Source organism: Myotis daubentonii, chromosome X (assembly GCF_963259705.1).
Source record: "Myotis daubentonii chromosome X, mMyoDau2.1, whole genome shotgun sequence".
Taxonomy (NCBI): Eukaryota; Metazoa; Chordata; class Mammalia; order Chiroptera; family Vespertilionidae; genus Myotis; species Myotis daubentonii.
In genome coordinates this window covers 97,710,043-97,730,439 of record NC_081861.1, presented here as the reverse complement: position 1 = coordinate 97,730,439, position 20,397 = coordinate 97,710,043, and the positions used below count along the sequence as shown (strand labels likewise).

At 42.0% G+C, this 20,397-nt stretch overlaps 2 protein-coding genes across 2 annotated transcripts; both read right to left on the bottom strand.

The window, feature by feature from the left end:
• Window positions 1-1,156: 1,156 nt before the first annotated feature.
• LOC132224210 (CCHC-type zinc finger nucleic acid binding protein-like) lies at window positions 1,157-1,672 on the bottom strand. The gene has a single exon (XM_059679312.1). The coding sequence runs from the start codon at window positions 1,670-1,672 to the stop codon at window positions 1,157-1,159; it is 516 nt and encodes a 171-aa protein (XP_059535295.1).
• Window positions 1,673-19,222: 17,550 nt separating this feature from the next.
• On the bottom strand, window positions 19,223-19,738 carry LOC132224214 (CCHC-type zinc finger nucleic acid binding protein-like). The gene has a single exon (XM_059679315.1). It carries the CDS (start codon window positions 19,736-19,738, stop codon window positions 19,223-19,225), a length of 516 nt encoding a protein of 171 aa, XP_059535298.1.
• Window positions 19,739-20,397: the final 659 nt, after the last annotated feature.

Below are 20,397 nucleotides of genomic sequence, written 5' to 3'. Positions count from 1 at the left end.
GCATAATATTAGAAATAAACTACAATAGGCGGCGGGAGCGGCAGTGGCTGCTGCGGTGGAGGAACGGAGCGGGCCATGGCACAATAGTATCCTCCCCCTATCCCAGGTTTTATTTACAGTTTCAAAGTGCCTTTTATATTTTATAGAAATTCAGTTGTTTTTCAGATACTATTTTTAAAAATAGATTTCAGCCTATGAAACTGAACTTTTTCATATCTGTGAAAACACATTTTCCAGAAACTCCTAAATATAGATATAATATTGTATCTATGAATATGTGTATTTTGGAAATTACTGAAGGCCCAATCTATGTTCAATCTTAATTTTTATGGTCTTAGATTTTTAAAGTATAGAAATCCAAATTTTGCCATCAATATATTTATGTCCACAATTTGCTGCTTAGGTTTTTTTTTTATTTAGTTGGATTTTTGCTCATTGCTCTCTTTCCCTATAAGCTCTTTAAACACATTATACATATGTTGCTGGTTTCATTAAACTAGGGAAGATCAGATAAAGTTCTTTTAATGTTACTTAAAAGGTAATGAAGTCAGATAATTAGAAGCAATCAATACATAATAAATTAGAGTTACTTTGTCAAGATCACAGTCATTTCGAGAATCAGCTTTATTTATGCAATGAATCTCTGAGGAAATGTCGCTTCCTCAGGGTGCCTTTTTCTCTAAAACAGAATCACGTGTGGCCCCCCCGCCAACACACATAATTTCTATCCTTTTACCTGGTGTTCTTTTTCTCTGTAGCAATTTATCTTCATCTGAGACACTACATATTTTACTTCATAGATTCTAGGTCCGTGTCCTCAAACTTGGTCTGATTTATGTACTGATGTATCCCAAACTCCTGCAATAGTAACTGGCACACAGTAGGTCTTAATTAAAGCTTAAATAAAAATACATCAAAAGGACCTAGAAATTGCCTTAGGCTCAGAATTACTGTTCAATAAGCGAATTCACTAGTGGTGCAGAAACATTAATTATAAGACTTCCACAAACCTTTTCCTCCTTTAAAGATGGTGAGTAAAGTTAACTGGCCTAGGAGTAGTTTTCATTTATCAATCGTTGGTCAATGAAGAGGTTTCAGAGAAAATACTACAATTATCAATCAGCAAAAAGGAGGGGGGGGGCCACAAAGGAAAAATTTAAGCTGTATCTTCAGTGGGGCAATCCCGGGCTATATGCCCAGACTTTCCACAACGATAGCACTTGATCTTCATTGTCTTGGGACAGTTGATGACCATATGGCCGTTCTTGCCACACCGGTAGCACTTGATTTGGGCGCAGTCTTTCTGAATGTGACCATATTCACCACACGAGTAGCACTTCTGCTCTTCCTGACGGTCACAATCACGAGCCAGATGACCTGCTTTGCCACAAGTGCAACAGCACTGCTCTCTTGAACGCGTCGGCTCGACACAGTCTTTGGCGATGTGGCCACTTCTCCCACAGTTGTAGCAGATGTCCTCGTGAAGGTCACAGTTCTTAGCGTGATGACCAGATTCACCGCAGCGGTAACAGATGTCAGACAGGGTGGCAGAACTGTACTGACAACCTCTGCCACGGCCACTAGCTCTTCTCCCTGGAGCTTGTTCCCCTCTGGGGCATCCCCGGACCCAGTGGCCAGAGCGGCCACCCTTGAAATATTCCTTACTGCTCATGGCTATAAGATCTTCCAGTGAACCGGTGTACCACTGCCCCAGAGGTTCCCACACAGCGCCCCTTAGTGTGACTTAGAAAGCTGTGGCTGTTTTTCTCCAGGAGCTTCCATGACGTCACAGTAGGCTTGCGTACAGCCCCATTCTTGTGTCACGGGAGTTCCAACTGCTATTGCCTCCTGACTTCCTGTCTTTGAAGCCAAAAGCGCAGGAGTGCCGTTTTCCATTTTTTTTTTTTTTAAATAAAAGCTTGGGTCATTAAGTTTGAGTTTGATTCATTCCCTGTTCAAAAAATGTGATGGGTAGAGTTTCTTCTAATTAAGATTTAAGCCTTCTTTGTGGTCTAGTTGATGACAAGTTTTTATGTATGTGCTAAGGTCTTAGGAAAAATATGTGAGAGATGTATCTAATGGAGTAAATGAAAGAAACAAATTATAACCAATTAGAGTAATCCAACATTTTTGTTTTAAAAAATAAAATACAAATATCCATAAAGATGAGGTACATTAGATAGAAAAAAATCTGCAAAGTGCTGCAGTGAGAACATTTACTCATTATGCAGTTTTATTGCAGTAATCTTAATTTACAACATAATCACCACCATTTAAGATATTAAACATAACATGAGTGGAGCAATCAGTATAAAACACCCATAATTACTTGGGAAATAAATTATAAAACTACAATTTACATATTGGACAGATTTCCTTTCTGTTTTCCAAATTGTTTACATCTTATACAAACGTCATAAAGATTTGTGAATATGTTTTCCATTTTTCTAGATAAATAAATATGGAAAATTAGACACTGAAAAATCAAGAAAAGCTACTTGAGGGTTATATTATTGAATATGACTGTTTTTTCTCCTTATTTTTCTTCTTTGTATTTGACAATTTTGAAATGATTTTGGCTTGTGTAATTTTTAAAATTCACAATATTTTTCTTTAAGTTACTACTTAGCTATATGATTTGTATATGAATCTTTTAGACAGCCAGTACAAATATATTTGGTAAAACACAGACAAAAGAATAATGAATGTAGTAGTTGATCTTTATTTTCAATATGACCTGATTGGGATATGCAAATGGTTCCATAAATGCAATGACAAAGAAAAACATTTTCAAAAATTAAAGTTTAGAGCCAAAGAGCATGAGTAGTTCCCACATAGAGTGATGAAATAAGTCTTATTACTAAACAGTTAAATGCTATTGCAGGAAAGATTTCAAGAGGTAAAAATTCTGTGGTTCAAAATTTGATATATGCTTATAATTAACCTCATTATTTATCATGTTTATATCTTCCTTTAAGTTTATATTTTTATTAAATTAATACATGTCCGTAGTATACAAAGCATTGCTTTTTCAAGCAGTTTTAACTGAGACATGAAGTAAGAAATCCATTCTCTCTCTCGCTTTGATAAATATTTTGGAAGCTGCAGATCAATTTGGGGAGTAGTACCCCAACAATATTAAGTCAACCTGTACATGAGCAGAGGATATCGCTCTATTTATTTTTATTTAATACTAGGGGTCCGGTGCACGAAATTCGTGCACTGGGTGTGTGTGTGGGGGGGAGTGTCCCTCAGCCCAGCCTGCACCCTCTCATATACTGAGAGCCCTCAGGCGTTGACCCCCATCACCCTCCAATGGCAGGATCGGCCCCTTGCCCAGGCCTGACGCCTCTGACAGAGGCGTCATGCCTGGGCAGGGGACCCTCACTTCCCCCCATCATTGGTTCTGCCCCCAACCCAGGCCTGATGCCTCGGCTAGAGGCGTAGACCCCCATCACCCTCCGATCACCTGATTGGCCACTGGCCCAGGCCTGACGCCTCCGCCAGAGGTGTCAGGCTTGGACAGGGGACCCCCATCTCCCCCCGATCACTGGCTCTGACCCTTGCACAGGCCTGAGGCCTCTGGCCTAGGAATCATGCCTGGGCAGGGGACCCCCATCTCCCTCTGATCGCTTGCTCCACCCCCCGCCCAAGCCTGACGACTCTGACCCAGGCTTCAGGCCTGGGCAAGGGGACCATCATATCCCCCCAATCCCCGGCTCCGCCCCCCACCCAAGCCTGATGCCTCGGCCAGAGGAGTTGACCCTCATCACCCTCCGATCACCAATCACCGGATCGGCCCCTTGACCAGGCCTGAGGCCTCCGGCAGAGGTGTCAGGCCTGGGCAGGGGACCCCCAGCTCCCCGTGGTTGCAGGCTCCGCCCCTGCCCAGGCCTAACGCCTCTGGCTGAGGCATCCGGCTCGGGCAGCGGGGACCCGCAGCTGCAGCGGCCCCGCGATCATGGGCTCCGCTTTAGGCCCAGGCAAGGGACCCCTAGCTCCCGGGACTGCCAGCTTCGACTTTGCCCAGCTCCCATCGCTGGCTCCACCCCTACTTCCTGCTATCACTGGCCAGGACGGCAAAGGCGCCTGATTCTTCGATCATGGCTGGGGGGCAGGGCAAAGGCGGCCCCAGGGCCGCCTTTGCCCTGCCCCCCAGCTCTTAGCTACCCCTTGGGTTTCCTATCACTGTCAGTGGCAGGGGGCTTCTTCCTGCTTTCCCTTTCACCTCCCTGCATTGTGCCTACATATGCAAATTAACCGCCATCTTGTTGGCAGTTAACTGCCAATCTTAGTTGGCAGTTAATTTGCATATAGCCCTGATTAGCCAATGAAAAGCGTATCGTCGTACGCCAATTACCATTTTTCTCTTTTATTAGATAGAATGTTATAAAACACTATGAAGTATTTAGTGTATAAGTTTCACAAATCTTTTGTTAGTTTTGTTGTTAATACTCACTCGAGAATATTTTTCCACTGATTATTTTTTGAGACAGTGGAAGGGAGAGGGAGAGACAGACAGAGAGAGAAACACCGAAGTGAGAAAGACACATTAATTGGTTGCCTCCCACCAGTGCCCCAACCAGGGACGGGAATTGATCCTGCAACTGAAGTATGAGCCCTTGACCAGAATCATTGAACCTGGGACACTTCAGTCTGCCTGGTGGATGCTCTATTTACTGAGCCGAACTGATTGGGCTCTTTTGTTAATTTCTTTTAAGGATTTCATTCTTTTCTTTATGCTGTTGTAAATGGAAATTATTTTTCTGATTTCATTTTTGGATTATTTTTAGCTTATAGAAAGATAATTATTGTTGTATGTTGATCTTCAATTCTGAAGCCTTGCTAAACTGAACTGATTTAATAGTCCCTATAGTTTTTAGAGGATTCCTTAGAAATTTCTGTATTCAAGACTGTATCATCTAAAAGTAGGGATAGTTTGATTTCATCCTTGGCATTCTGGGTTTTTTTATTTCTCTTCCTTGCCCTCACGAGAAGTTCTGTAAAATGTTGAATAGAAGTAATAAGAGCAGGCATGCTTGTCTTATTCCTGATCTTAGGGGGAAAGCTTTCAGGCTTTAAGACCACTAGTATAATGCTAGCCATGGTTTTTTAAATATACATACTCTACCAGGTGAGGAAGTTCTTTTCCAGTCCAAATTTGTGGAGTGTTCTTATCATGAAGGGTTCTTGAATTTTGTCAAATGTGTGTTTTTTAATCCCTTGAGATTGTCGTAACTTTTTGTATTTGCTAGAACCTCCAGTATATTGTTCAACAGAAGTTGTGAGAATGGTCATCCTTGTCCTGTTTCTGATCTTAAGGGAAAAGCTTTCAGTCTCACTGATAAGTATGGGGTATATAATCTCTCAACCCCACCACCAAAAAACAACCAGGTGTAAATATTTCACAATCTTATTCAAGGTTTGTTTATGTAGCCAAACTTTATACCACTTTAAAAATTACATTGGGTGGATAACCAAGATAGCAGTGTAGGTAAATGCCTGTACTTACAGCCTCCTACAACCAGATAAAAATTACAACTAAAATAAAGCACTAGAGGATAGAAAATGGCAGCCAAATAGGCAGCTGTGTTGTGCACCTCCTCTTAGGGCCAGGCCAGAAAAGCAACTAAATCAGAGAACATCCACCCTGAATTAAGAAACTAGACACAGCTGAGGAGACAGTTTTCAAAAAGGAAGGGCAGAGTTTGCCTAGAGAACACCGCTTGCCAGCCATAAACCACATGGAACCACCACCGTGCACTGGCAGTGAGTGGTGCAGTACCTCCTGCTAGGCTCCCAGTGGTCTGCAGGGTGAGGACCACAAGAGTGAGCTCCTGAACCAGGCCTCCTCTCCAGCCACTGGGACACAGCATCCTAGAATCCCACAGTGAGAGCAAGCCAGGAGGATCCCTGTTCCTCACCACCACCCTGGACCCAAGAACCATGCTGCTAGGCTGACCCAGAGCCACCCTGCACCCGCTCCACCCCCAGCACCAGGACTTGCTGTCGAGGCAACCCAGAGCAACCCAGGACACACCATAGGGGAGCTCTGAATGTGCACCACAGAGCAACCCATGCCCATTCCACCCCAGAACCCGAGATTATCCTGCCAGGGCCATCTAGAACAACCCAATGTGCACCTCACTCCGGGTAACATGGGAGAGCGATCTGAGTGACACAGGGCAACCAGCCCAGGCCCCATGATAAGAAGGGGTGAACTGGAGCAACCCAGCACAGGTCTCACACCAGGCTACAAGAAAGCCAGGACTGTGTGACCCAGAGCAACATGCACCTGCTTCCCCTGGCCCCTGGGAGAGTCTGGCAGGGGCTACCTAAATCAAGCCAGCACATGCCTGACTCCGGGCCATGGGAAAGTATTGCCAGGGTGACCCCAAGCAAGCCAGTGTGCCTAGCTAGGGGCCACAGGACTGTGCCACAAGTGCGCTACCAACGGGTGTCAGGGCTGCACAGTGAATTGCATGTCAGAGGGCTCTGGGTACTCACAGGGAGTCACACATCAGAGGAACTGTGCACCCTCTCCCACTACCCTGAGCATCTGAAGCAGGCAACGGAGGTACCAGATGCATGGGAAAAGGTAATAAAATGCAGAAGAGACAATATAGGTGTGAGATTCAAGGCAGGCCCAGCCTTATAGGCTAATGATTTCTGGACCATTGCCCTGAGAGTTACTCAACCTCCCAAAACCCAAGCAGTGCGCCCAGGGTCAGAAAGAGAGAACAAAAATGGGAAGAAAAAGAAACAACCCCCAAAGGAAAGAAGAGGCCTTAACAGGAAAGGAACTAAATGAAACAGAGGCAAGCAATAGGTCGGGAAAAAAAAGAATTCAGAGTAAGGATCATATAGTTCCTAAACCAGCTAGATGAGAAAATCAACTTATGTAAGAATCAAGAGGAAATCAAAAGTGATACAGCTACAATAAAAAATACAATGGAAGGTTCCAACAGTAGACTAGGGGAAGCAGAGGACCAAATTATTGAGTTAGAAAATAGGGCATACAGGCACATTCCCCTCTTCAGGGAAAAGCTGGGAGTTGAGGATTTTTTTCTGCTCATTATATGCTGAGCTGGGGGGAGGGACTTTGGCTAGCAAGTGTGCGGCTAGTCCAAATTGCCACCTTTATTCTGGGCAGCTCCCAAGCTGACATCTTTTCCTGTTAGTGCTTAGATTCAGGCAAAACAGAATCAGTCCCTTGGGCAGCCTCGTTCCCTGAAAGTATATTTCAGTCTTCTTTCCTCCCCAGGGAGAAGCCAGGAACTCTTAAGTCTTTTGATGGTGCCACACTGAGCCAAGGAGAGTGACTGTGATCCATTTGGAAAGTACACAGAGTCAAAAAGGAAGAGCAGAAGTATTTTCCAAGTGCTCAGCCTCAAATTTGTCTGGGAATTCCTGAACATTGAGAGATGAAGGCTGTATGAAATTCCCCTTGCCTTAAAGTCATCAAAAGTAAGTTTAATTTGGAGGAGTAGATTCTAGGAGACGGAAGATGGCGGCGATATAGGCAGATGCATCCCAGGTCGTGTCCCGGAGCAAATGGAGTGAGCAGCTGAAACTAATAACACCCACCCCGAAATGGAGAAATTGCTCTGCTGGTGAGACAGTTTTTACCCGGGAAGAGCATAACTCCCCTGGAAAGGTAAAAAAAAAACAGGTATTTGGGCAGGAAAGTTTGCCAGACCTCTGAGCCCAGAGATTCGGAGGGAGACAGCGTGGCAGACAGCCGCGCCCCTTGGGACAGGCACAGCCCCTGACGGACGATAGGAGAACCGCGGGATTCCTGGAGCCGCCCGGGGAATTGAGAGCTGTGTTCTGTGATCACGGAGGACTGACCCTAAAGGGGACAGCCTGAAGAGCTGACCAGGCCATGCAGTCCCAGTAAGAGAAGAAGCTTACAGAAACCAAGCCTTCCCCGTTTCTGCGGCCGGTGTTTGTTTGTTTGTTTTCACTGAATCCTGTTCATGGGACATCTCGGATACAGACACTCACCTGTGCTGAAGAGAGGGAGAGTGTGCAGAGGAGTGGAATCTGGGGAGAGACTGAGGAGAGAAGGGGGGCCGGGAGAGGTGGTGGTGAATTGAGTGCTGAGACACCCCTGAGCCCAGGACTGGGGCACCCATTCTCTCAGGAGAGTGAGACTTCGCCCCCCAGCACTCAGGCAAGGAGCACAGCCACACCCAGATTCCACCCTGAATGAAATCAAGGATTAAAATAACCTGATCAGTCCCTGGCAGTTAACAGGGTCTTGCCTATAGAGGGATTTTCAATCCCAGCAACAACACAGCGCCGGTAACTAAGTATTACGCAGCCAGCTCTGGGCAGTGATCTTCCACTGGACAGAGAGGCCCTATAGCCTCAGAGGCCAACCCCAGAACACTGCCACCCAGAGGCTGACCCACAAACTGACTCTTTGCTAAACACAAAATAAGGCAGTCTGGAAACAAATACGGCCTGCTTTAAAATAAGGACTGTGGTTTACAACACAGAGGAACAGTGTATCGCAGGAAAACTCAACACTCTCCTGAATACCTGGCAGGTCTAAGGCGAGCCACACTGAAGAATAGAAGAACCGAAGGACCATCACTACTGCAATTTTTTTTTCTTCTTTTTTCACCTTTTAACTAAGAAACCAATTTTTTTTCTTCTTTTTCCATCACCTGATTTTACCCTTTTAATTACTACCTTCTAATTTTTTACCAGTATTATTACTGCTACCATTTTACCATTTTTTAAAGTGCCATTTTATTTTCTCTTTATTTTATTTTGGGATTAGTGTTTTCGATTCTATTTTCATCGTTATATTTTTGGTTGTTTCTAGTTTGGATTCATCTCCAGGGAGCTGTTGCTGGAAGTTGTTGGGATTAGTGGCGGTTCTATAGGAGTATTTTCCTCATATAAAAAGTCTCTTCCCCTCTTCCACTTCATTCTCTCTTTTTGCTTTTTTTTCTTTTCTTTTCTTTTCTCACTTTTATTTCCCCCCCTCCTTTTACCCAATTCCTTTTTTGCACTCCTTTTTTTGGTCCCAACATTTCTTTTCTTTTTTCTCTTTTATCTTTTTCTTTTCCTTCTTCCGTATCCCCTAATTCTCTTAATTCGGGTGGTCACCTTTATTTGGGGTTATTAATATTGTGAATATATTTGTGTATAGTGCCTGGTACATGGTGCCTTGTTGTGTTGTATTTTGTGCCTTTAAATCAACGTAGCAGATCCAAGCAACAGCAACCTCCTGAGCACCACACCCTCTGCTGAGGAACAGCGGCTGTACGTGAAACCTCGCCCTACCAGCCAGAAGAGCCACCACAGCCATGAACAGCACCCACCAGAGGAGCTGCTGCCAACTGAGGAGCAGCTTCTACTGCAACTTTCCGAAGAGCAACAACAGACCAAGGAGTCACTGCCACCAAGGGAGCAACCACTGAACGACTCAACTTCTAGATATGTCAGTGAGATCAAACATGGGTAGACAAAGAAACCCCCAAAGGAAAGAGAAGGAGGACTCTCCAGAAAAGCAGCTAAGTAATACAGAGGCATGCAACATGACAGAAAAAGAATTCAGAATAAGGGTCCTAGAGTGCATAAACTGGATGGAGGAAAAAAATCGACAACCTCTGCAAGAAGCAAGAAGAAACACATGAAAAAATCAATAACATATGGAAGAAGCTAGAAGAAACAGATGAAAAAATCAACAACTTAAGTAAGACCCAGAAGAAATGAAGAGTGCTATAGCTGCAATGAAAAACACCATTGAAAGTATCAAGAGTAGACTAGGAGAAGCGGAGGACCGAATTAGTGAACTAGAAGACAAGGAAGCAAAACACACCCAAACTGTACTGCAATGGGAGAAACAAATTAAAAGACAGGAGGAGAGCCTAAGGGAGCTTTGGGACAACATGAAACGAAAGAACATACGAATAATAGGGGTACCAGAACAACAGAAAGATGAACAAGTATTAGAAAACCTATTAGAAAAATAATACCGGAAAACTTCCCTGAGGTGGGGAAGAAAAAAGTCACACAAGCCCAGAGAGTCCCAAACAAGGTGAACCCGAAAAGACCCACACCAAGACACATCATAATTACCACGGCAAATGCTCAGGACAAAGAGAGAATCTTACAGGCTGCAAGAGGGAGACGGAAAGTTACATACAAGGGATCTCCCATTAGATTGTCTAATGATTTCTCAACAGAAACACATCAGGCCAGAAAACAATGGACAGAAATTTACAAAGTGATGCAAAGCAAAGGACTGAATCCAAGAATACTCTATCCAGCAAGGCTATCATTCAAACTTGAAGGGGAAATAAGAAGCTTCACAGACAAAAAAAAGGCTAAGGGAGTTTATCACCACCAAGCCAGCAATGCAAGGAATGCTAAAGGGACTGGTATAAAAATAAGAAATAAAAAGCGCCAAAGCCGGTTTGGCTTAGCGGATAGAGCGTCGGCCTGCGGACTGAAGGGTCCCGGGTTCGATTCCGGTCAGGGGCATGTACCTGGGTTGCAGGCACTTCCCCAGTGGGGGATGTGCGCGAGGCAGCTGATCGATGTTTCTCTCTCATCGATGTTTCTAAGTCTCTATCTCTCTCCCTTCCTCTCTGTAAAAAATCAATAAAATATATTTAAAAAAAATAAAAAGCTCAGAAAGAAAACAGCCACAAAAAAAAAGAAATGGCTACAAACATATACCTTTCAATAATAACTTTAAACGTAAATGGACTAAATGCTCCAACCAAAAGACATCGAGTGGCTGAATGGATAAAAAAAACATGACCCATACATCTGCTGTCTACAAGAAACCCACCTCATTAGAAGGGACTCACACAGAATGAAAGTGAAAGGATGGAAAAATATCTTTCAGGCAAATGGAAAGGAAAAGAAAGCTGGGGTAGCAATACTTATATCGGACAAAATAGACCTCAAAGTGAAGGCCATAACAAGAGATAAGGAAGGCCACTTCATAACTAAAGGGATCAATACAACAAGAAGATATAACCCTGGAAAACATATATGCACCCAATGCAGGAGCACCCAAATTCATAAAAAAACTCCTGGAAGATATCAAAGGAGAGATCGACAACAATACAATCATAGTAGGGGACTTTAATACACCACTGACAGCACTGGATAAGTCCTCTAGACAAACAATCAGCAAAGACACAGCAATCCTAAATGACTCACTAGATCAGATGGACTTAATAGACATCTTCAGAACACTCCACCCCAATGCCACGGAATATACATTCTACTCAAGTGCTCATAACACATATTCAAAAAAATAGACCATATATTGGGTCACAAGCAAAGTATCCCCAAATTCAAGAAGATTGAAATCATAAAAAGCGTCTTCACAGACCACGATGGCATAATACTGGAAATAAAAACAACCCAAAATACTCAAACACCTGGAAGCTGAATAGCATGCTCTTACATATTGATTGGGTTACCAATGAGATCAAAGAAGAAATTAAAAACATCCAGGAAAATAATGACAATGAAAACACAACAATCCAAAACCTATGGGACACAATGAAAGCAGTCCTGAGAGGGAAGTTTATAGCTCTACAGGCCTATCTCAAAAAACAAGAAAAAATGGTAGTAAATCATCTAACTCTACAACTCAAAGAAATAGAAAGAGAGCAACAAGAAAACCCCAGAGTGAGCACGAGGAAGGAGATAATAAAGATTAGAGCAGAAATAAATGACTTAGAGACCAAAGAAACAATACAGAAAATCAATGAAACAAAGAGCTGGTTTTCTGAAAGGATAAACAAGATTGACAACCCTCTAGCCAGACTCACCAAAAAGCAAAGAGAGAGGACCCAAATAAACAAAATCAAAAACGATAGAGGCGAAATAACAACAGACCCCACAGAAATACAAATGATTGTTAAAAAATACTATGGACAGCTCTACTCCAACCAACTAGACAACATGGAGGAAATGGACAAAATCCTAGAAAAATACAACATTCCAAAACTCAATCAGGAAGAATCTAAAAATCTCAACAGGCCAATAACTTTGGAAGAAATTGAGGCAGTCATCAAAAAGCTTCCATCAAACAAAAGCCCAGGACCAGACGGCTTCAAAGGGGAGTTTTACCAAACATTCAAGGAAGAACTAAAACCTATCCTCCTCAGACTACTACAAAAATTCAAGAGGAAGGAACACTTCCAAGCTCATTCTATGAAGCCAGCATCACACTAACACGAAAACCAGGTAAAGACAACACAATGAAAGAGAATTACAGGCCAATATCCCTCATGAACATAGATGCCAAAATCCTCAACAAAATCTTAGCAAATCGGATCCAGCAGGACATCAGAAAGATCATACACCATGACCAAGTAGGATTTATCCCAGGGATGCAAGGATGGTACAATATCTGCAAATCAATAAATGTGATACATCACATAAACAAATTGAAAGAAAAAAACCACATGGTCATATCAATTGATGCAGAAAAAGCATTTGACAAAATTCAACACCCATTTTTGATAAAAACTCTCAGTAAGGCGGGAGTAGAAGGATCATACCTCAACATAATAAAAGCCATATATGACAGGCCCACAGCCAACATCATACTCAATGGACAAAAACTAACACCATTTCCCCTAAGAACAGGAACAAGACAGGGATGCCCCCTCTCACCACTCCTGTTCAACATAGTACTGGAAGTGTTAGCCATTGCAATTCGGCAAAAAGAAGAAATAAAAGGCATCCAAATTGGAAAAGAGGAAGTAAAACTGTCCTTATTTGCAGACGACATGATATTATATATACAAAACCCTAGAGACTCCATCAAAAAGCTACTAGACTTAATACATGAATTTGGCAATGTAGCAGGATACAAAATTAACCCCAAGAAATCTGAGGCATTTCTATACACCAATAGTGAACTTTCAGAAAGAGAGATTATAAAAACAATCCCGTTGACCATCGCACCAAAAAAATTAAGCTACCTAGGAATAAGCTTAACTAAAGAGGTAAAAGACCTCTACTCAGAAAACTACAGGACGTTGAAAAAAGATATAGAGGAAGACGTAAACAGATGGAAGAACATACCGTGTTCATGGATTGGTAGAATCAACATCATTAAAATGCCCATACTACCCAAAGCAATCTATAAATTCAACGCACTTCCCATTAAAATACCAATGGCATACTTCAGAGATCTAGAACGAACTCTCCAAAAATTCATCTGGAATAAAAAAAGACCCCGAATAGCTGCAGCAATCCTGAAAAGAACAAATTAGGTGGGATCTCAATATCAGATATCAAGTTGTATTACAAAGCCACTGTTCTCAAAACTGCCTGGTACTGGCACAAGAATAGGCATATAGATCAATGGAATAGAATAGAGAGCCCAGAAATCGACCCGAACCAAGAAGCTCAATTAATATTTGACAAAGGAGGCAAGAACATACCATGGAGCCAGGATAGTCTCTTCAATAAATGCTGTTGGGAAAATTGGACAGATATATGCAAGAAAATGAAACTAGACCACCAACTTACACCATACACAAAAATAAACTCAAAATGCATAAAGGACTTAAATGTACGACATTAAACCATAAAAATTCTAGAAGAATTCCAAAAGCAACAAAATCTCAGACATACGCCGAAGCAATTTCTTCACTGATACAGCTCCTAGGGCACTTGAAACTAAAGAGAAAATGAACAAAAGGGACTACATCAAAATAAAAAGCTTCTGCAAAGCAAAAGAAACCACCAACAAAACAACAAGAAAACCCACTGTGTGGGAAAACATATTTGCCAATGTCATATCTGATAAGGGCCTAATCTCCAAAATTTATAGGGAACTCGTACAAATTAACAAAAGGAAGATAAACAATCCAATCAGAAAATGGGCAAAGGACCTAAATAGACACCTTTCAAAAGAGGACATTCAGAAAGCCAAGAGACATATGAAAACATGCTCAAAGTCACTAATCATCTGAGAGATGCAAATCAAAACAACAATGAGGTACCATCTCACACCTGTCAGACTGGCTATCATCAACAAATCAACCAACGACAAGTGCTGGAGGGGATGTGGAGAAAAAGGAACACTTGTGCACTGCTGGTGGGAATGCAGACTGGTGCAGCCACTATGGAAGACAGTATGGAGTTTCCTTAAAAAAACTGAAAATGGAACTCCCATTTGACCCTGTGATCCCACTTCTGGAATATATCCCAAGAAACCAGAAACACCAATCAGAAAGGATATATGCACGCCTATGTTCATAGCGGCACAGTTCACCATAGCTCAGATCTGGAAACAGCCTAAGTGCCCATCAGTAGATGAATGGATTAGAAAACTGTGGTACATCTACACGATGGAATACTATGCTGCTCTAAAAAGGAAGGAACTCTTACCATTTGCAACGTCATGGATGGAACTGGAGCGCATTATGCTAAGTGAAATAAGTCAGTCAATGAAGGAAAAATACCACATGATCTCACTCATTCATGGATAATAGAGACCATTATAAACTTTTGAACAATAATAGATACAGAGACAGAGCTGCCTCAAACATATTGTCAAACTGCAGCGGGAAGCCCGGGGAGGGTTGGGGGGCAGGAGGTAGGGGGGTAAGAGATGAACTAAAGGACTTGTATGCATGCATATAAGCATAACCAATGGACATAAGACACTGGGGGATAGGGGAGGCTAGGGCACTGTCTAGGTAGGGAGGAAAAAACGGACACATATATAATACACTCTGTAATACTTTAAGCAATAAAAAAAAAATAGGGCAAAAAAACACAACCAACCTCAACAGGAATTGGAGAAAAAAAAGATTAGAAAGTAGGAAGAGAGGCTAAATGAGCTTTGGTAAAACATGAAATGAAGTAATATACGTATCATAGGGATGCCAGAAGGACAAGAAGAGGAGCAAGGATTTAAAAACTTATTTGAAGAAATAATGACAGAAAGCTTCCCTAATTTAGGGAAGAAAAGAAAGACACAAAACACACAGAGTACCGAACTATATGAACCCAAAAAGACCCAAACAACGACACGTCATAATTACAATGGCAAATACTAATGAAAAAGCAAGAACCTTAAAGGCTACAAAAGAGAAACAGAGAGTTACCTACAAAGGATCTCCCATTAGATTATCAAAGGATGTCTCAATAGAAACACATCAGGCCAGAAGGTAATGGAATCAAGAATACAAAGTGATGCAAAGCAAGGGACTGAATCCAAGAATACTTTGTCCAGCCAGGCTGTCATTCAAAATTGAAAGGGATATCAAGAGCTTCAGAGACAAAAAAGGTCTAAGGCAGTTTATTACCACCAAGACAGCAATGCAAGAAATGCTAACGGGACTGTTGTAAAAAGAAGAAATAAAAAGGGAAGAAGGAACACAGACATAAAGAGCAGAAATGACTACAAACAAGTACCTATCAATAACAAACTTAAATGTAAATGGACTAAACCCTCCAATCAAAAGACATAAATTGGCTAAATGAATAAGAAAAATGACCCATATATATGCTGTCTACAAGAGACCCACTGCAGAACAAAGGACTCACACAGACTGAAAATGAAGGGATGGAAAAATATCTTTCAGGCAAATGGAAATTAAAGAAAAGCTGGGGTACGAACACTTATACCTGACAAAATAAACCTCAAAGTGAAGGCCATAACAAGAGATAAGGAAGGCCACTTCATAATACCAAAGGGGTTGATATAACAAGAGGAAATAACTCTGGTAAGCATATATGCATCCAATTGAGAAGCACCCAAATGCATACAAAAAAAAGAAAAAACTTCTAGAAAATATCAAGGGAACGATTGACAGTAATGCAATCATAGTAGGGAAATTTAATACCTAATTGACATCACTGAATAAATCTTCTAGACAAAAAATCAGCAAAAAACCCCCAAAACACAGCAATCCTAAATGATTCACTAGATCAGATGAACTTAATCAACATCTTGAGAACTTTTCACCCCAAGGCCACAGAATATACATTCGTCTCAAGTGCACATGGGACATTTTCAAAAATATAACACATATTGGAACACGGGCAAACCCTCCTGAAATTCAAGAAGACTGAAATCATTTCAAGCATCTTCTCAGATCACAATGGCATAATATTAGAAATAAACTACAATAGGCGGCGGGAGCGGCAGTGGCTGCTGCGGTGGAGGAACGGGGCGGGCCATGGCACAATAGTATCCTCCCCCTATCCCAGGTTTTATTTACAGTTTCAAAGTGCCTTTTATATTTTATAGAAATTCAGTTGTTTTTCAGATACTATTTTTAAAAATAGATTTCAGCCTATGAAACTGAACTTTTTCATATCTGTGAAAACACATTTTCCAGAAACTCCTAAATATAAATATAATATTGTATCTATGAATATGTGTATTTTGGAAATTACTGAAGGCCCAATCTATGTTCAATCTTAATTTTTATGGTCTTAGATTTTTAAAGTATAGAAATCCAAATTTTGCCATCAATATATTTATGTCCACAATTTGCTGCTTAGGTTTTCTTTTTATTTAGTTGGATTTTTTCTCATTGCTCTCTTTCCCTATAAGCTCTTTAAACACATTATACATATGTTGCTGGTTTCATTAAACTTGGGAAGATCAGATAAAGTTCTTTTAATGTTACTTAAAAGGTAATGAAGTCAGATAATAAAAAGCAATAAATACATAATAAATTAGAGTTACTTTGTCAAGATCACAGTCATTTCGAGAATCAGCTTTATTTATGCAATGAATCTCTGAGGAAATGTCGCTTCCTCAGGGTGCCTTTTTCTCTAAAACAGAATCACGTGTGGCCCCCCCGCCAACACACATAATTTCTATCCTTTTACCTGGTGTTCTTTTTCTCTGTAGCAATTTATCTTCATCTGAGACACTACATATTTTACTTCATAGATTCTAGGTCCGTGTCCTCAAACTTGGTCTGATTTATGTACTGATGCATCCCAAACTCCTGCAATAGTAGCTGGCACACAGTAGGTCTTTTTTTTTTTTTTAAATTAAATCTTTATTGTTCAGATTATTACATTTATTCCTCTTTTTTTCCCCCCCATAACTCCCCTCCTCCCAGTTCCCAACCCACCCTCCGCCCTCACTCCCCACCCACTATCATCCATAGGTGCACGATTTTTGTCCAGTCTCTTCCCACATCTCCCACACCCTTTTCCCCCCCCAAGAATAGTCAGTCCATTCCCTTTCTATGTCCCTGATTCTATTATAATCAACAGTTCATTCTGTTCATCAGATTATTTATTCACTTGATTCTTAGATTCACTTGTTGATAGATGCATATTTGTTGTTCATAATTTGTATCTTTACCTTTTTCTTCCTCTTCCTCTTCTTAAAGGATACCTTTCAGCATTTCATATAATCCTGGTTTGGTGGTGATGAACTCCTTTAGCTTTTCCTTATCTGTGAAGCTCTTTATCTGACCTTCAATTCTGAATGATAGCTTTGCTGGATAAAGTAATCTTGGTTGTAGGTTCTTGGTATTCATCACTTTGAATATTTCTTGCCACTCCCTTCTGGCCTGCAAAGTTTCTGTTGAGAAATCAGCTGACAGTCGTATGGGTATTCCCTTGTAGGTAACTGAGTTTCTTTCTCTTGCTGTTTTTAAGATTCTCTCTTTATCTTTTGCTCTTGGCATTTTAATTATGATGTGCCTTGGTGTGGTCCTCTTTGGATTCCTTTTGTTTGGGGTTCTCTGCGCTTCTTGGACCTGTAAGTCCATTTCTTTCACCAGGTGGGGGAAGTTTTCTGTCATTATTTCTTCAAATAGGTTTTCAATATCTTGCTCTCTCTCATCTTCTGGCACCCCTATAATTCTGATGTTGGTACGCTTGAAGCTGTCCCAGAGGCTCCTTACACTATCCTCGCATTTTTGGATTCTTTTTTCATTTTGCTTTTCCGGTTGGATGTTTTTTGCTTCCTCGCATTTCAAATCATTGACTTGATTCTTGCGCTCCTCTGGTCTGCTGTCGGGCGTCTGTATAATATTCGTTATTTCAGTCCGTGTATGCTTAGTTTCTAGTTGGTTCCCCAATATAAGATCGAGGGTCTTATTAGTTTTCGTGTAGATCTCATTAAGTTTATCGGCAGCTTCTAAACAGTTCTTGAGAGACCTTAAAAGTGTGGTTCTGAACTCTATTTCTTCCTTTGACAATTTTGTCCTGTTTCTTTGTCTCCACATTTTGTTATGCTTCCTTGGTGCACCCCCTACTGGTCTTTGTTCGCAGTCTTATAGTTAAATCTTGATTGTTGTAGCTAATTCCAGGGAGGGTTTGACCTCCAGGCCAAGTGGCTATGAGAATCAGCTGTGTCAGCAGTGAGAGAACTTCTGTCCTCTAGGGAGGTGCTAATCTAGCCTTTGCCTGAGGCTATCCGGCAAATGCCTGTGTGCAGGGCTTGGGCGGGGCGGGTCCCACAGGATCAACAGGGTGGGCCGGAGAGAGCAGTTATGGCGGCTCTCAGTCCTGTCCCCAGGGGCTCTGCCTCTCTGAGTCCCAGCACCCGCTGCAAAGCTCGGAGAGAAAGCTGCACTCTGACCGAAGCCAGACAGTCCCGCTTCTCCCGTTTGAGTCTGGGTCCCTAAAGACTTGCCCGGATCTGGTGCTCAGAGTCTGCGACTCCCTCCCGATTGAAAACAACAACCGCGCCCTCCGCCGCCAGCCCGCTCCGCGCACTCCGCGCACTCCGCACCTCAGAATTTGACTTCAGCACTGCGCCTCCTCTGAGTGTCCGTGTGCGTTTCTCTTTCCTCCTAGTTGTAGGACTTCCACTCAGCCAGCGTTCCTGTGGTTCTGGGTGATGTCCCTTTCGTTTTTTGGTTTCACTTTTGAAGTAGTTGTTCAAAGCAGCAAACTCCTGCGTTAACCTATGCCGACATCTTGGTTCTCCGGATCTAGTTAATCTGTAAGAACCCAGTAGGTCTTAATTAAAGCTTAAATAAAAATACATCAAAAGGACCTAGAAATTGCCTTAGGCTCAGAATTACTGTTCAATATGTGCATTCACTAGTGGTGCAGAAACATTAATTATAAGACTTCCACAAACCTTTTCCCCCTTTAAAGATGGTGATTAAAGTTAACTGGCCTAGGAGTAGTTTTCATTTATCAATCGTTGGTCAATGAAGAGGTTTCAGAGAAAATACTACAATTATCAATCAGCAAAAAGGAGCGGGGGGGGGGGCCACAAAGGAAAAATTTAAGCTGTATCTTCAGTGGGGCAATCCCGGGCTATATGCCCAGACTTTCCACAACGATAGCACTTGATCTTCATTGTCTTGGGACAGTTGATGACCATATGGCCGTTCTTGCCACACCGGTAGCACTTGATTTGGGCGCAGTCTTTCTCAATGTGACCATATTCACCACACGAGTAGCACTTCTGCTCTTCCTGACGGTCACAATCACGAGCCAGATGACCTTCTTTGCCACAAGTGCAACAGCACTGCTCTCTTGAATGCGTCGGCTCGACACAGTCTTTGGCGATGTGGCCACTTCTCCCACAGTTGTAGCAGATGTCCTCGTGAAGGTCACAGTTCTTAGCGTGATGACCAGATTCACCGCAGCGGTAACAGATGTCAGACAGGGTGGCAGAACTGTACTGACAACCTCTGCCACGGCCACTAGCTCTTCTCCCTGGAGCTTGTTCCCCTCTGGGGCATCCCCGGACCCAGTGGCCAGAGCGGCCACCCTTGAAATATTCCTTACTGCTCATGGCTATAAGATCTTCCAGTGAACCGGTGTACCACTGCCCCAGAGGTTCCCACACAGCGCCCCTTAGTGTGACTTAGAAAGCTGTGGCTGTTTTTCTCGAGGAGCTTCCATGACGTCACAGTAGGCTTGCGTACAGCCCCATTCTTGTGTCACGGGAGTTCCAACTGCTATTGCCTCCTGACTTCCTGTCTTTGAAGCCAAAAGCGCAGGAGTGCCATTTTCCATTTTTTTTTTTTAAATAAAAGCTTGGGTCATTAAGTTTGAGTTTGATTCTTTCCCTGTTCAAAAAATGTGATGGGTAGAGTTTCTTCTAATTAAGATTTAAGCCTTCTTTGTGGTCTAGTTGATGACAAGTTTTTTTGTATGTGCTAAGGTCTTAGGAAAAATATTTGAGAGATGTATCTAATGGAGTAAATGAAAGAAACAAATTATAACCAATTAGAGTAATCCAACATTTTTGTTTTAAAAAATAAAATACAAATATCCATAAACATGAGCTACATTAGATAGAAAAAAATCTGTAAAGTGCTGCAGTGAGAACATTTACTCATTATGCAGTTTTATTGCAGTAATCTTAATTTACAACATAATCACCACCATTTAAGATATTAAACATAACATAAGTGGAGCATTCAGTATAAAACACCCATTATTACTGGG